This window comes from Vicia villosa, linkage group LG5 (assembly GCF_029867415.1).
Source record: "Vicia villosa cultivar HV-30 ecotype Madison, WI linkage group LG5, Vvil1.0, whole genome shotgun sequence".
Classification (NCBI taxonomy): Eukaryota; Viridiplantae; Streptophyta; class Magnoliopsida; order Fabales; family Fabaceae; genus Vicia; species Vicia villosa.
This window is the reverse complement of record NC_081184.1, coordinates 170,789,270-170,807,089: the sequence shown is the minus strand read 5'-3', so window position 1 is coordinate 170,807,089 and position 17,820 is coordinate 170,789,270. Positions and strand designations below refer to the sequence as shown.

General features: G+C 31.1%; 2 protein-coding genes across 2 annotated transcripts; both read right to left on the bottom strand.

Annotated features, from left to right (window-relative positions):
- Nucleotides 1-4,779: 4,779 nt before the first annotated feature.
- On the bottom strand, nt 4,780-5,883 carry LOC131608202 (uncharacterized). The gene has a single exon (XM_058880125.1). It carries the CDS (start codon nt 5,686-5,688, stop codon nt 5,047-5,049), a length of 642 nt encoding a protein of 213 aa, XP_058736108.1. The 5' UTR covers nt 5,689-5,883; the 3' UTR covers nt 4,780-5,046.
- A 3,799-nt stretch (nt 5,884-9,682) lies between these two features.
- LOC131603904 (AMSH-like ubiquitin thioesterase 1) lies at nt 9,683-17,260 on the bottom strand. Its single transcript, XM_058876363.1, has 14 exons — nt 16,965-17,260; nt 16,270-16,334; nt 16,046-16,121; nt 15,782-15,961; nt 15,503-15,597; nt 15,178-15,283; nt 15,058-15,104; nt 14,474-14,804; nt 14,192-14,281; nt 13,739-13,801; nt 13,578-13,652; nt 11,045-11,107; nt 10,509-10,561; nt 9,683-10,050 (listed from the first exon to the last, which is right to left on the bottom strand). Exons 1-14 carry the CDS (start codon nt 17,079-17,081, stop codon nt 9,876-9,878), a joined length of 1,536 nt encoding a protein of 511 aa, XP_058732346.1. The 5' UTR covers nt 17,082-17,260; the 3' UTR covers nt 9,683-9,875.
- Nucleotides 17,261-17,820: the final 560 nt, after the last annotated feature.

The window sequence follows — 17,820 nt, the reverse complement described above, 5'->3', positions numbered from 1 at the left end:
ATGAAGACAAATCATACATGACAAGAAGGAAAAGATGATATTCAAGATAAAGCATCATATGTAAAGACTTTGATTCAAGCTTTGGATTCTTTGGAATAGGTATAACCATAATTACCAATTACTTAAAGTCTTAGATTCTCAAAAATCAAACCATAAAATTGCACAGCATACTCTTTCTTAGATCTCAATTTTCTTAAACAAAAACTGCATTTTCACTATGTGTAAATCGATTTACACTTACTGTAAATCGATTGCTTGCTGAAAGTTTTTATATATGCTTCTGTTTTTGCTTGTATAAATCGATTTGCACCACATAGCAATCGATTTGCACTGAAGGTTTTTTGAATTTTTTGACTGTTAGAAGTTGTGCAATCGATTTGCACAAAGGTGCAATCGATTGCTTGCTGAACGTTTTTGAAAAACAGCATCTTTTCATTACACCTTCTCATACACCTTTTCATTAAAATCTTTCCTTTAATCTTGGCAATGGTTCATGATTAAAATATAGAAACTTATGATATTTCAAGGGGTGTTATGAACATCTATATATACTTAAAATTTCAAATTCATTCTTCACCTCTTCCAATCAAAAACTCTTAGAAATTTTCAGAATTTCACATTATTATTCTTCAATCTTTTTCAAGATATTTTCTACACACTTTCATATCATCCAAACTAGAAAATATTTGAGCAATCTATTACTTTAAAGAATTGTGAATTATTGTCATTGGAAGGGAAGATCAATCAAGTGATTGATACATTGTTCTACTATTCAAACTCTTATACAAAATCAAATACTTGTTGTATTCTTGTTATCCAGGATTGTTGGAAACAAGTTAGACACTTTGAGAGGATTGTTCTCATAAGTGGTCTTAGTGAAAAATCCAAGAGGATTGTTCTTGGTCCAAGAGGATTGTTCTTGGTGTTTGGTTAGGCTTGTACAAGATACCAACTATATTAAAATATCTTACTGCGTAAGGGGACTGGAGTACTCTCGGTTTGTGAGGGGAATCAGGATATATACTTGTGTCATTTATTTTTCTGCACTTTACATCTTTTAGTAACATCACCATAAACCAGAAAAATAATTACCTTTACACCATAAAACCGAAAAAAATTATAAAGTACCTAATTCACCCCCCCCCCCCCTCTTAGGCATATCTGATATTTATAGTGTAATCTCACAATTTTTTCAAAACTTCATTTATTTTAAAAATTTCACATGAAAATAACTCTAAATTGGGTCAAAACTTTTTAAATCAAATCATAATCGATTAAGAAGTACTTATAAACAATTATATAGCAAAATTTGGCCTATAAGTCGATTATGGCAATTGTGTGATCGATTATGCTTCTGATCCAACAAATCTTTCCTTTTTTACTATGTCATAATCGATTATGGTTGTAGTCTAATCAATTATGAACTAGATCGTGGCCTTCCAAATTTTCTAAATTTTTTATTATAAAATGAGGTCTCGTGTTCGTTTGAAAACACCTTGTTGGAGTAATTCTAGATCATCATCATTAGGTTCATTAGTTTTTATCACAACATCAAGGTGCACCATAACTACAATTAATAAAAAAAATAAGACAATTTCCATCAACATTCATACAATCTGAATTCAACTTTTGGATAAATCATTCAATGATCATCAACGATAGACATGTACATCACTTGAAATTTTAGTAAATTTTGTGCATTTTGATATTGAAATATAATAGGATTGTGTTTCCAAATAAAAAAAAAATTGTAAAGGTGTAAGGAAATATGTTATTCATTTTCCTGTTCGAATTAGTTCTCAACTCGATTGTCGATATGTGTATCTAAAAAGTGTAATTCGGACAAAATGCTTACTTGCATTCAAGCGTTTTTTATGAAGAGATTTGTTATATTAAGGTTTTTGTTTGGAACTGGAGCGCGTCCGAATTTCAATCTCCTAATGTCAATGAAGCACTGATACAATACAGGTATCGGATTCGATACATATCCGATATGGAGATACGTTAGTCATTGAAAAATTTAGGATACGATACGTTTATGATACATATATAAAAATATTAAAATTAAACATAACTTAAATGACTCTCTAACAAAAATCAATTGAGTTTGCAAAATTGATAATAATTGGTAAAAGAATTATGAGAAAAAGAAAAGATAGTTAAAGTTGATAGAAACGTAATTAAAGGAAAAAAATTTATTCTTGTAATAAAAAAAATGAAAGTGATGGTAATTAAAGTTGAAGAAAGAAGAATTAGAGATGAAAAAGATCGATTCATGTTTTAGAAATATGAATAATCATGAGATTAACTAGTCGTATCTGCAACATATCAGCTACATGTCTCCAGCGTATCGCGTCGTATCGGAATTTTTTTCTTTTTCTTTTTTAAATAAAAAAATTTCGAATACTCCTTCGATATGTATCAGAACGTATCGACATCAGTATGTATTGGATACGATATGACATATATTTTAGAGTAATCGTGTTTCATAGTCTAACATTGTAAAGAGTATTTTAGAGTTTCCCTATTACTATTACTCTTTTTCTTTTTCTTATGAGTAATAGTATGTCGTGAAACTTCATAAAGTTTCAACATGTGTGTTTTCCTATTGTGCGTCGGTCAAAATGTTCACTGACGTCTTTTTCTTCACTGATATTCCCGCTCACCTAATTATATAAAAAGACATCCTTATAAAATTAGTGACCGAATTTAAAATCTAAAAGCTATTTACAATAAATTGTATGATCTCAAAAGGTGTTCCAATGTGTTGAATGATAAATAGAAGATACCTCATCAATAACTTACAATACAATCATGAGACAATATTTTAAAGCTTAATCGCATGTAAAATAGAATAAAGAAGTAGTAATTGAAACAACTCTAAGGACCTGTTTGTTTTTTTAAATGATTTTTATAGTGTTACATAATTTTGTGAGAAATTTTTTTACAAAGAAACTTTTTATAAAAGCTTCAAATGAAAATTTTGTTTGAATAGTTATTCTTAAAATATAATTTTTGGTATTTCATTTATTTGTGGAAAAAAAATTAGATATCAAAATTTTAAAAAATCACTTTTTTTAAACCAGAGAAAAAGATATCATTAAACAAAAAAAGGAGAACAAAGTACACAAGGGGGGACCAAACCAAGACCCCTTAACGACAAAGTCTTAGCCTAGGGGTACCTTGCTTGTCTAACAAGTACTCGCTAATGATATCTTGATGAATATGATTGAACCAAGTTGTAGTTTTATTTTTTAATCCAATACCGGCAAGAAAATCCGCACAAAAGTTAGCTTCTCTAAAAATGTGTGTGATCATAAAATCTATGGAAAGTGAATACGCCCAACACACGAGCCAACGAAATTTGATTTTCCAAGGCACAAAGTTATGGTCCTTAAAAGCTTTAACAACGAGAATGCAATCTGATTCTATCCAAAGCTTAGATAGACAAAGGTCCTTAGCCTTTTCCAAGGCCATAATGACAGCTAAGAATTCCGCTATTTCCAGAGGTTCCTTACCCAAGAAGGAACTGAAACTGAGCACATGGAGAGCGTTATGATCTCGGAAGATACCTCCGCACGCGGAGCTCCAAGGAGAGCCGATAGCAATTCCGTCTACATTACATTTAATCCAGCCATGAAGAGGAGAAGTCCACAACACTTCCACAGTGGTAGTAGACTTACTAGGCCTGATGGAGATGTTAAAATTCTTGAGCATGGTGAAGTTTGAAATGGTGGAGTTTGATGTCCTATTGGTGTTGTTTCCAATCATTTGAACCTGCGCAGCAAGCAAAGATATGCAGTGCTTCCAGTGAATTCTCAGATCCTCAAATCTAGCTTTGTTCCTTGCAATCCAAACATGATAAAAAAAACTCCCAACACACTAGCTTTAACAACAGACTTGGCCTGAGCAGACCAATTCATATCAATAACTTTCCTGCAATCTTCAATACCACTAACAGAAATATTAAGAATAAGAAGATTCAGCAACCACTTCCACAGGTTCTTAGCAAAACAGCAATAAAAAATAAATGATCAAAAGTTTCAGGTTGGTTCAGACAGAGGTTGAACATGGATGCAAAGGAGAAACCTCGAAGCATTAGGTTTTCATCAGTAGGCATCTTTTTATGAATCAGCCTCCATACAATCATATAATGAGAAGGAGGGGAGTCTTTGTCCCAAGGGAAGGAAGACCACAGAGCTGAAGGACAACGATTAGCAAATTTGTCCTTAGCAAATTCCTTGTAGTTATCTTTGATGGTTAAAAGGCTAGAAGTAGTGTTCCTCCAAACAAAGGCATCAGGGACATCTACCTCAGGGATGGAAAAGCTGGAAATAGTTCTAAGAAGATAAGGGATTTCACATCCACTTCATTTTGAAGCTATTTCAAATAGATTTTCATAAAAATCATTTTTAAAATACAACTTTTTAAAAAAATTGTGATTTTAACTAAGTTTTGGTCTTCAATAATGTATGTTTATGCTATAGAATGTCAAAATTAATGTTTCATTTAAAAAAAAAACAAATATAAAATAACTTGTAGTATGTTGAAAAACAATTTTAAAATATCTATTTTTAAAAATACAAAGAAAAAATTCATTTTTTTAAAGCTAAAACATACATGCCCTAAATTTCTGTTAGAATTGTCAATCACAATTTGTGTGTTTATTTCTTCATTTTGTGTATAATTTTTTTTGACAGGAAATTTTGTGTATAGTTTAAGTGTATCTAATAGCATACACAAATGACACTTCACTTTTTGCTAATGTTTTTAAGCATACATTTGAGATAATACTATATGTAAGTTTAGATTTAAAAAGGTTTTGCTATTCACTAATATACAACATCCGATCACATTCACATTCATAATTCTTCGGAAAAAATAAAATAATTGAATGTAACTACATCGGTTAGACATCAAACACGCATTCAAATCAATATATATTTAAGTGATATAAAACATACAATCACTTTCATAATTCTTTGACCAAATAAACTAATTGAATGTAACCATAAGCGTGCATCCGACACCAAACACACCTTCGAATCAATTATTATTCTTCTTAGGCTTCCCAACACTAAAGAATGAACCCAATCCACAACAAATAGTTGATACATTTATAACTGGACTAGTCCTAAAACCATTTTCATAACTCTTACCTGAACAAAACTTTTGTACAGGATACAAGTTATTCCATGCAGAACATGATGATTGTTGCCTGTTCGAACTCATTCTCCTTAGATTCGACCATGAACCTGTCGAATTGCTTCGCGACAAAGGAGGCGAAAAGCATGTAAAACTTTTCTTTGCATCACAATCAAGACTTTTGCTTCTTTTGAATCCCCAAAAAGAACTTGTTTGAGTATATTTTTCTTCAACTTGTTTCTTTATTTTAGTCGAAAATGGACGAGGCGGAAGATTCATCGTACCTGGAGGAGGATGTTCCTTATAATTCTCAGTGATGATTTTCTTGTTGTTTGTTATCTGCAATGGAAGTAATACTCCATTACAGAAAAGTTCATCAGCTGAAGATGTTTCAAACTCGATGGTTTTGCTAGTGATGAATTCAAAATCAGGATTTGATTCAAGAAGAGATGTGTCTCTACGAGGAACATCATTATCATCATGTTTCATTGTTGAAACATCATTGGAGAAAGAGAAACGAGGTGAAGATGTTTCAGAACACATAACTGAAAACAGAAAGCAAAGTGGATTTCAAGGTTCAAATGAGTCAGTAGCATGATAGGATTTATACTGGTTTTGAAGGGTTGGTAGCGATCTTGTGTGAATATTGGAAATATAAAAGGAAAAATTAATGTTATACAGAAAAGTATGCCATCCCGTTTCATAAAAAAAGATCGGGGCGGGACGGGACAGGACGGGACGGATGTTATGTAAGGCGTTAATTTAAAATCTTGGTCGGTCTCGTAAAAAACTCGTAAAAAAATAGAACGTAGCAAAGCCGACTTGTAAATACTATATAAGTTTTATCTAAAACTTGTAAAATTGTAAAAAAAAAAAAAAAACGAGACAGAACGGATATATCAGAATGTCCCAACCTTAAATTTAATTTCGCATAATGCAGACAAAATAGATGGATCCTTTATGCCACGCAATCAAATTTTAACTCTTAGAACTATTTGTCGACTTATTTCAATCTCTAACCATACAATTTTTTTTATATATTTCTGCATAAATATATTATGTATTAATGTAAGCTATTGATATTATAATTAAAAATAATAAATTTAAATTTGATAGATTGAAGGAAGAATATTTTGGTATATTCTGACTTGTTCTATAAGATATGGACTTTGAAGGGTTCTTAATTCTTATCCTAATCACTTTGGAAGATTTTTCTTCTTTTCCACCATAATATTTTTGTATATTTTTTTCAGATAAGGGGAACAATATTGTCTCATCTCAAATATTATAAAATAAACAATCACTAACAAAAAAAAAAATCATTTAGTTGGTGAAGCACTATCAAATACTAATCCTTCAAATAAATTATAGGTAAAATTGGCCTCATACTTTAGGGAATTAAATATAAATAAATATTAACTACTTATTTTCTATTTAATGATAATATATCTAAACTATTTTTCATTTAGTTTAACCTTTTCAACTTTATATCAAGTATCAAAAGTTTTGAGGTACAAATCATAACATCTGCCATTATTTCATCAAAATAAGGAAAGAAGAAGAAGAAAAAACGTGCATGATTTATGAACCAATGTTGCATGTATAGGTGGTGAGGCTAATTCAATATCATGATGTGAAGGACCAACTCTCTCGAAGACTAGGATTTTTGTTACAAGGACTACAATCATTATTATTTTTCTACAAATTAAAAATTGTGATTCATCTTTCCTCTTCCTACATTCCAAAATTCCAAAAATGAGTCACTTTTTTAGTTTGACAAAAAAAATTGTGTTACCCATCATTCAAATTATTAGATAACTTGGTCAAATGGAACAATGGTCTCTTGACTTTATAATGCTTAACCATCAAGATAAAAAAAGTCATTTTAACCATTAACAAAAACTAGTGTGTATATATATATATATATATATATATATATATATATATATATATATATATATATATATATATATATATATATATATATATATATATATATATATATATATATATATATATATATATATATATATATAATTTAATTTAGATGACTAAAGTTATGGATTTATTTACATATTTTTCAACAAAAAATCAACAAAAGTCATAAATTTAAGGATTGATGTTGATGTGAATATTTGTTTAATATGTAATCTCTAAATACTTTTGTAAATACTTTATGAACTTAAGAGATTCTTTCGAAATCTTATGAATCTCTAAATTAGCTCATTTTCTTTAAATTATATTAAAATAACATTGATAGTCAAAACTATTAAAATGACATTGACGTCCCTCTCTAATTTTAGTGACAACCAAAACTATAGTTATAGATAATTTTTACCTACGATTTTGATCTGTCACTAAAAATGTGTATGTTTTGAAATTAGAAGAGATGTATATGTCATTTAACAAACATCAGACTAGATGTGAGTGTACTTCTCCTTATTTTCATATATTAAAATAAATTCTAAAACGTGCTTTTTTTATCAACTACCATTGTTTCTCACTTTAAGAGCTCCTCCAACACTCCATTGTGAAATGGAAATATTAAAGCCTTCCTTATAATGTAAGGACAAATTGTTAACAACAAACAATGTATTAGCGTGGTAAGCTGGGGTGTCCTTTAAGGAAGGACCCCCTACAGATAGCAAGCTATTTCCTTCTTTAACCAAGACAACTAACCTATTTCACAATATACCATGTGTATACCTCAATATACAAGACCCATGTAACGACAAAATAGTCCTTATTTCATTTATTCATTTTATTGATATAAATGATGTACAAACAAACTTGGTTGTGATTGCTATTTTGGCTAGAAAAAACACACCACTCGTTTATAATATGGTTCAATTACATAGGTGGTGGTTGTCCTGTTCTTGTGGTAAGGAATATATTTTCAATGCATGAAAGTATTCTTGCAGGGAATATTGTAGATACTAAGGATAATGTAATTGTAGAGACTTAGGATTTTATTTTTTTAATGTGACATATATGTTCCTGAATAATAAGAGAAAATCAATGACAATAAGATTCAAAGACTTGTAAACAACGGTTACTGCTACCTATTAATTACTTCAACTTGTATCTTCACTTTTGAACGAACTATTATAAAAAGTTATATGAGCCGAGCCGAAAGGTTTTAATTTACTCTAAGAACCGAATTAAAATGATTGATTAAGTATATTAGTACGAAATTTCAAACTATATTAAATGAACAACGGTTTTTTCTTAACCAAACCAAACTATTATAATTTTTAAAAATTTTTAATAAAAGTTTTAAATTTATTTTTAACATTATTTAAACCAAACTATTATAATTTTTTAATAAAAGTTTTAAATTTATTTTTAACATTATTTATTATTTGGTTCAGTTCTGACTATTTTTGCAATACGGTTTCAATTTATTAATCAAACATAATTGGTTACTTTAATTTCAGTTTGATTCAATAATTAGATTCAACAGTTTTTTTAACAGTTTATTAATCAAACCAAGTTTGATTATTTTTATTTTATATTTGGTTCGATAATTCAATTCGATGATTTTTTTATTAGTCTACCAAGTTACTTAAACAATAGTCTTAAACAATAGTCATAAAATTTAGTTAGAAAATCAAACCATAATTATCCGAACTAAACCGTTTCAATTTACTATAAACTGAATCCAACCAAATTATTTATTTGGTATACCGATTCAAAATTCTAAATTATACCAAATCATTAGAAAACAGCTGTTACCAAACTGAACTACTTGTCAAAAAAATCAAACTATATTAAATTTTTCAATAAAAAATTTTAAATTTTTGACATTTTTCAATTTCGGTTCAAGTTTGGTTTATTTGTGACTTGGTTCCACAGATTTTTAACCGTCCTCCCAAGTTATCCAAGATGATACATATTTCAGACTAGTTTTTAATTAATTTGAGGGCAGATTCCCCTATATAGAAGTCACTGCAATTATCAAACCTAGAAACATTCACATTTCATTCTGATATTTAATTTCAAGGGAATGGTTTTTTCAAGTATCAACAATGAATTGTCACAGTCCAGTATCATTATATTTTACTTCTATTCAGTAAGTATTTAATATGTTGTTATTTAATTTTTTTTAATTGAACTCTACTATCTTAGTTGACTTATTGCCACTTCAAAACACTGCTGTAAACGTTACACCGAACTGACTTGTACATTTCATTCAACAGACTAGATCTTAATAGGGTTGATCGGTCCATCAAACTGGCTTGAACTAGAATTGGGTTTAAAATTGATTATAATTTGAATGGATAGAGTAAATCATGTCTGAAATATAAACATAGACATGTTAAGGTAATTTTGTTTAGTGAGTAACACACTCGAGCATTTAGAAGAACTAGAGTTTCTTTTATGATAAATGTTGTGTTATGTAATACAGAATACTCTCGCCACAAAGCAATAATCGTAAATATTTTTACTGGAAGTTTAGGATTTCACCAAATCTCCTGGATGCATTACAGAACAGAAGAATGGCGAACATGCCATTGGTGTATAGTTACAAAATAAGTAGAGCTGTAAAAGTCAAGAATAAACTGTCAATGAGCAACATTTCTTCTTTTACAAATAAAGCCGACGTGATATACATTTTGATGTCCATGGCTGGATAAATGGTAAAACCTATATATCTTAGAAAGTGTGGTAATATGAACAATTCAATGACTAGTTTTTTTACCCTTCTAGAGACAAAAAAAAAACTCTTATTATCGAAGATCGATGACATCAAATTTTAAATCTGGGTTCAAGAAAACGTCTGTACATGTATCATAAATGGGACCGCCGTCTGGAGGCTGATTATGTGGATGAAAGCCACGTTGCTGACATTGTCTAATGACCGACATGCCACCGGGGGTTGTCAGCCGAAAAATACCATGGGTTCTGGTACATATAAATAGACAAAGTTATTCAAAATAGACAAACTATCAGCACCCAAATTCAGTACATTCTTTATACGCATATATCTAAGAACATTCAGACTAATTTCTTTTTAGGTGGAGAATTGACTTAAACATGTTAATGTAGGAGGAGGAGAACAAAGAGGCGAGACATTATAATAATGTTTTTTTATATATACTTTTTGTGCTATCATAGTGAATATTTTAGATATTTTATTTTTAAACAAGGATTATATTGAAAAAGACTTACCATAGAATCAGAGTTTTCTACAACATTTCTATATGGGTTATAGTTATTCTATAAAGGACTCTACTTGTTTGTCTAGGTTTAACATATCTTTTATTGTGCTTCCTACTTATTATCTTTTGGTTTATTTCTTTATATATAGTATGCTTTCTTCTCTAATTCCCTATCAAGATTCATTTGAGACAAGATGTTACCTTGAACTGTCGGTTGGTGCCATGACAATTGCAACAGCTTCTGGCAACATAATCTACAGAGACAAGCATTTTCATAAAGGATTAAAAGTCAGTTGCAAGGAAATGGCAAAATTAATTAGCTTGATTCTGACAGGACTTGAGCATTATAAATTGACTCATCTTTAACCGCGATGATAGAAAAAGCAAATTTTAGCAAAATCACCAGATTTGTAAGAGATTGATCTAAAGCAAGGTACATCGAAGAAATGGGATTTCAGATATAGTTTAAACTTCTACATTGTATATAATACTTTCAACTAAGTGTTTGATATATAAAAAAAAAAGATTGAAAACTGAATCAAGAATGACTAGTTGTAAGTCATCAATTCATAAAACAGTGTTAGAAGTTTGATCTACGAGTAACACATCAGCAGATATTCTCTTGTGTTCTGACATTACTCATGGCCAATAACACAAATACATCTCAAAGTTTAAGGCAAACAACATCAATGAATAACAATCACAGCTAAAATTTATGAAACCTCTCTTGAACTCACCTGATATGAGTAATGGGTGTGAACATCAATTGATGACATGAAACAAGATTGCGTAGGATGAGTCTGGCAATTCAGAATTATATATGTCAGCATTGCAACATGAACATGAGGAGATTAAAAAAGTAAAAATAACAATTTCTATACGATGTAAATGAAACCAAGGAGTGCTAACAAGTAAAAGACACACTTTCATTCTCTTTTCATCATCCTTTATTATTACATGAAATCTTGAGTGGATCCCATTAAATAACATGGAACCACTCCTTAACAATGAGGTTCACAGGCAATATTATCCAATAATTGGGAGTTGAAAAGAATCTATTGCTAATATTAACTAGAGTGACAAAATAAAACTCAACTTTACATGACATAATTTCTTATAATTGTCTTCCGAAGTTGGGAAATAGAAAGGAATAATATATAAAAACCCCAATTTGTACCCTCCTAGCATAAATGCCACAAAAGTTTAGGCTGCTCCGTTTAAGCAAACAATTTTAAATCCACCACGGGAAGGCTGTGCACAATGCTAGTCACAAGTAAACATTTCTAAACTGAAACTCTCCATAGCTGTTCTCAGAAAATAATCCAGAAGTATGACTAAAAATGTCCCTCCGTGTCATGATCGCTTGGACTGCCCTTCCATTAATCCATATACTTTTAAGGATAGCTTTTAAATAACTAATTGTTTGGCTTTTATTTTTCCTTTTCTTTTCGTCGTGATTAGATTCTACCGAAATCCACTTTCTTTCCAAATTAATTTTCTTCACCTTTCTCATATGTGGGAGTAGGAGCCTTATATTTAACGACTCATAAACATTCACCGTCAATATACCCTAGAATCATCTTAGCCAACTTTGAAACATTGTGCACTAAAGTTTATGAAAATCACTCCAGGTTCATTTGTTTATAATTTATACCTTTCCTACAAGAGCTTGCTTTTCCATACTGGTCAAAATCAATATAGACGTATGGCTGTGAGAGGGCTTTACATGGAATTAAATTCGTAGGCTTTTTGTGATATAATGACATCCAATTTACTCTCCTCCAAATTTCGTAAGTGTTACCCCTTAGCTTATACAGGGTAATATTGTGCACATCCCACCCTCCCCAGATTCCAAATATGGTTAGTGCTTTGTGCATATGCCATTCTTTAATATTTCCAATCAAAATCTACATTTCTTACAGTTAATATCTAGTTTCATTGTGACATGGATAAGTATCAGGAAATTTGTGACTAGACCATGATAATATTTGTAAATATGAGGTGTTCCTCAACTGAAATTCCAGAATGGACTGAGCGTACAACGTTATCAAAATCTTGATCTTAATCTTCATATCTTACGATCCCACGACGTGATAGCGATCTTGATCGTGAGTAAGATCGTGTTTAGGCAAAACCGTAAGTGAGAAAAAAAACGTAGAAATAATGACGTTGCCACAATGGGAGATGAAGATTATGAAAGCTGAGCTGATGTTGGAATAGAAAGAAATCCAAATAATTAGGGTTTCTTTTAAATGGCCCCGGTCCAACAACAAATAAATAGTATGGTGAAAATTTTTTTTGTCATAATAACAGTGTTAAGTTCCCAATAATGAGTTAAAAAAAAACTTCCCATAATATCTTACTAAGTAATAAATTAAGGGTTCTCCCAATAAAATCTGGCAAAGGAATATATATTATTTTAGTATAGTTTTTTTTTATAATTTACTACGATCTTGCGATTTACAATCTTGCTACCCTCTCCTGATCTTATGTATATCGTTCGGTAGGATCTTCCGATCCTAATTACGATCTTTCTACCCCTCTCGGTCTTGGCAATATTGGCTCACATATTAACTAAGTGGGAAAAAACTGTGATGGTTGTTGTTGTTGTCGTTGTTATTTACATATCAATAAATTCTGTAATTTAAAACAAAACTTGCAAATTCTTATGCCAACTTTTGTTTCATTGGAACAGGGTCATAAAACTGCAAAGAAAAAACCAATAATGACATTGGCAGAAATTTTGAACTGGGTACGCTGAAGAAAAAAATGAACCTAAGAAATTAAAGAAAATGGGGAGGGTGCTATAAATATTGTATTATAATATCTACCGTCACCACCGGAAGTATCGCCTTATTGTGAAGTGAAATTTTGTTAGAAATCTTAGGGATGTAGCACTAACTACTAAGGCTAGAGACAGTTATAGAATGAAGTATATGACCTAACAATGGATTTGACTCCTTCAAAAAGAGTTTTCATTTTAGATGTTAATGCATGAAATCTCAATCATTAATTAGAAAATCAACTGTCTATAACATGAACATCCATGATTTAATATGTATGGTCATGTAATATCAACTGATAATTTTGTCATCAACGGTTGATATATCTTATTTTACTCTCTAATAAAGCTAATTACTCACTTTATTGGAGCCAAATCCCTAAGAATATGGTATAATATAGAGAATTTATCTGAACAAATAGCATGAAAAGGTTTTTAAAAAATTAAACAAGCTGTAACCAGTGCCCAGACAGAAAACGGAAACTCACATGGATCCATCCGAGGGGAAAAAGAGATCGTGAATCCTGTGCTTCAAATATTTCCTCTTCATTTGTAGCTTGACACTACTCAAGTAAAGGAATGTCATATTTTTAGAGTAAATAACCATAATAGATATTACTCAAGAGATTTATAATGAATGAGTTCTTACAGAGCTTGATGTTGCCTCCTGCTTGGGGATTATTAGAGCAGTAATATAAAATTTTCTGTTTTTCTGCATATCAGTTGGATTTGAAAAAGAACAATCAATATCTCACAGTTGAACTATGCGTTAGAGAGATAGATCCAAGGTGAAAAGTTTAAAATCTAGTACTTCAAAACAGATAGCAAGCTCATGCACAAAAACATATGATCAAGGAGAGGAAGTCCAAAAAATGGAGCTAAGGACATGAGACAAAATGTTCAAATGTCTTTTCTGCTGCAGCAATGGGCTGATTTTTTTTTTTTTCAAAGTAAATAACGCACACAGCCAAAAAAGTTTAATGTGAAAAGAAAACTCTACATTTGATCCATAAGTTAATCTTAGCATTTCAACTCGTCATTAGTCATATACCTATTCTTGCTGATATTACTTTAACGCATAAAAAATGTAAACAACACTTACAAGTGAGCCTGCAAGGATACCACAAGTCTCTAAATCTTTGTCAGTGTTAGACTTGGCAAGCTTCATAAAGCTCCCCATCATTGCAGTTGACTGCAAATAGAAACAATTATCAGGAAAATAAGGAATGGTGTCATACCAACCAACTCTTAAACTTTGGGAGTGGTAAGTATGTAAGCAAAGAAACTAAATGCTCAAAATGAACTGAGCTATTCCTCCCCTGAAATGAACTTAAAAGAAGCTTCCATCAAAGATTAATAATGATAAAATGTTTTTTCAACTCACAATGTGTAATTGTAGAGGAGACTCTCCACGAACAAAACTATCTGACGATAGAGTCTCTGTCTTACATCCTGCCTCATCAACATGAGGTGATACTGTAGGAACCAAATCTTGTACTTCAGCAAGTACAGGTGGAGGAGAAGGCTGTCTGATAACTTTTATAGGATCCAAGTCTTCTGTTTCTTCAAAAGAGATAAGTGAAGGAGTTTCATCAGCATGTTGGACCTGGGAGTTCTCACTCTGGGTAAGAGTAGATTCTAAATCTGATCTATTCTGTTCTGAAATGCTATTATCTTTTTTATTCAAAGATCCATCTTCCAAGGATTGGTGAAGGCTGTTATTCAGAAAGAGAATCCAACAGAAGAAATGTAGTTACTATATGTAAGTAAATAGATAAACCAACTCAAAGTTGCATCATGTACTACAGAGTACAGACCTCAAAATTTTAGTTGTTTAAAATTCTTCAAATGAGGTACAATTATTGAGAAAGAGGTTGGGATGAGATGAACAACATCACTTTTTTCTTAAATGACTAGAAGGCCAGCAAAATAAAATTATAGTACATAAAATTAAAATAAAGCCACAACCTTGGAATTTCAACTGGAGACAGATCTATGATAGTTGGATACCTCACCTACATCCACAAAGAACAGTCAGGAGGATGATCTTTTAAAGTCATCAAAAGATACAGCTAAACACTGTCATACCCCTTTATCACTTGTAGGTGGTCGCCACTGCCCTTTAAGCCCATTTGGACCTAGAATAGAATGTCTGGAGAGAGTTTCTTCTTTTGGACGTGGGAGAGTTAGAGATCTACAATAAGAAACATAGTTAAAAGAGTTATCAAGCAAAGAAGTCCATGAAGCAGTATCTACTTCCATAAGATGAGAAGGCTCATATGACTAGCAAAAGATAATTGCAAAGCCTTCATATAACTTCATCCCAGTGGAGAAAGCAAGTGAATCAATTTATGCAGAACTGACCAGCATATATGAAGGTCAATCATTTATGAAGGAAGAGTCCAATACTTACAGTCTTTTCATATTATCTTCAACAGGCCTTACATAAGGAAACTGCTGGCACCTTGATCCTCGGGAGACAAGCTCTCCTGCAGTTTGTCTGACTGCCTGGTCATGAATAAAAAAAAAATATATCATATGAATATTTATACAAAACTTCTTCAGGGGAGGTGGAGAGCACGGAAATAGTAAAAATATGTTCAACCAAAAGAACGATATTACTGTCACTTGTAAGGAAACATTATCATTCACAAGCTACAACCTTCAATTAAATTTCTCTAATAAATTTTACCTTTATTTGATCATAACTAGCCATAGTTTGCTTTTTCACTGGGGAAAAATCAATCGAAAAATTTGACCGAAAATTTTCCGTCCCACTTTGTTGATATGATTTCCTGCTGTTAAGCTCATAAATCTTCTGTTGTGCTAGTGGTTTCAACTTCTCAAGCTCAATCACCGAAGCTAACAATTTCTAATTATATCAAGAACCAATACATTAAATTGCATCCAAGAATGTGTAACATGTTATCATTGAAGAAGAGAATTGAAAATTAACCTTTCTCAATAACTCTTTCTTGCTTTGTGGAGATGTTCTATATTCTCGGTGCCGTGGAATTGTTTCAGAGACCAAACTAACACCAACAAAGAGAAAAGAACCTCAATTCAGTTTGACGACATAGATATGAATAAAATGAATTCCGCCTATTTTAAACAAATTTACTACACACAGTACACAGCATTAAGAGTCAAATAACAATATAGGATTTCTTGTTGTATTACCTAGAAAATCTTAGGAGCATGACATATAGATCAACAACATTTTTCTCTGCGCGAAAAATATCAGCCTGCAATATCAAATTCAATATTCGGAGATGAGAGGCCATGCAAAGCAAGTAATGATTTCTCTAACGTAAAACAAAAACATTACCACGTTACATGATGCTGCAGAGTGCAGAAAATAACATGACTGTAAAGTAAAACCAAATCCGATAGCATGAAAACTATGAAATGAGATCTATTACAGTAGTCAATTTGACACATTCATGCATTTTTCATTAAGATTAATCAGTTAAAATTTCAATACTATTTTTAATTTATATTAAATAAAAATGTTTAACTTAAAATTTTAACCGACGACGACCGACAAAATGTCGAATGTGAATGTCAAATTGATGACTGCAGGGAATACTGGTCCCAAAACTATAGAGTAAAATCAGTGCTCGTAATATTTCTTATCAGTCACATATTTAAGAGATAACCTACTATCAAACACTTCAGAATTCAAAATCATAAACAAAGAAGGTAAAATGTTGAATAATATTATCATCAATTTCTCCAATATGAAGTTTGATGAATATAACCTAACAATTACACTGTACAAATTGAAATGCAACAATTCATCTTCTTCTCTTCATGTATACATAAAATCAAATAACCTAAAAACTGTGGGTGAATTCAATTGAGTTGAAATATACCTGTTTGAGGATATTATCAGCGATCCTGTAGTAGAAACGCAGCGAAATCCGATTATCAACATCGAGTTTCTGAGTTCTCGCAGCGATGTTGATCGTCTCCGAAGAACACGTCATCATTATGAATATGGTGATGCGATGATGTGCGTTTCCCGTTCCGACGCAACACCGCCGCGCCGCTCGAGATTAACTTCTCCGATTCGTCGTCAATGGCGGCTTCGGCTCGGCACACGGTTGTTCAGATCAGAGGATTCCTTGTCATTTTGGTTTCTCGTGAGGGTAATTATGTCAACACAATCACGATAATTTTTATTTTATTTCATATAGGTTGGTGAGATGGTTACGTCACCAATTCGCTATAGTTAAATTAAAATTAATAAATTTGTCAAAAAAAAAAATTAAAATAAATAAAAAAACGCATGGATAAAATATCAAGAAATAATAAGCATGTATGGGTACCAAAATTTTTCATCATAAACCATTTTCATATCTCCTTTTTTTTACAAGTTTTTTCCTTTGAAAAATAACTTCATACAAAATTATTCTTTTAAAAAAAATTATATATTTTTTAAATTCTCTTTTCTCGAAATTTTCCTATCCTAATTCCCTATCAAAAGTTTAGAAAACCTCTTTATATCATTATGTCTCTCCACTAATAATAATAATAATAATAATAATAATAATAATTAAGTTCAATAAGATAAATTAAATAAATATATTGAATTTTGGACACCAAGGCCTTTAGAAACGTTAACGAATCAGTTATCCGAGCATTATCTTTTAGTAATCAAGGTACAAGAATATTCACGTAGATTTGATTATCATTTAAGAATATGATAATGTTGTAGAAGCTTAAGCA

What these genes read in the sequence shown, in the direction of transcription:
- LOC131608202 (XM_058880125.1), bottom strand. Translation starts at nt 5,688, where the DNA reads ATGTGTTCTGAAACATCTTCACCTCGTTTCTCTTTCTCCAATGATGTT.
- LOC131603904 (XM_058876363.1), bottom strand. Translation starts at nt 17,081, where the DNA reads ATGATGACGTGTTCTTCGGAGACGATCAACATCGCTGCGAGAACTCAG. An exon ending in GAAGATAATATGAAAAGACT is followed by an intron (nt 15,284 to 15,502) that starts GTAAGTATTGGA and finishes TTCTTATTGTAG; the next exon opens with ATCTCTAACTCTCCCACGTC. An exon ending in CACCTACAAGTGATAAAGGG is followed by an intron (nt 15,105 to 15,177) that starts GTATGACAGTGT and finishes TTGTGGATGTAG; the next exon opens with GTGAGGTATCCAACTATCAT.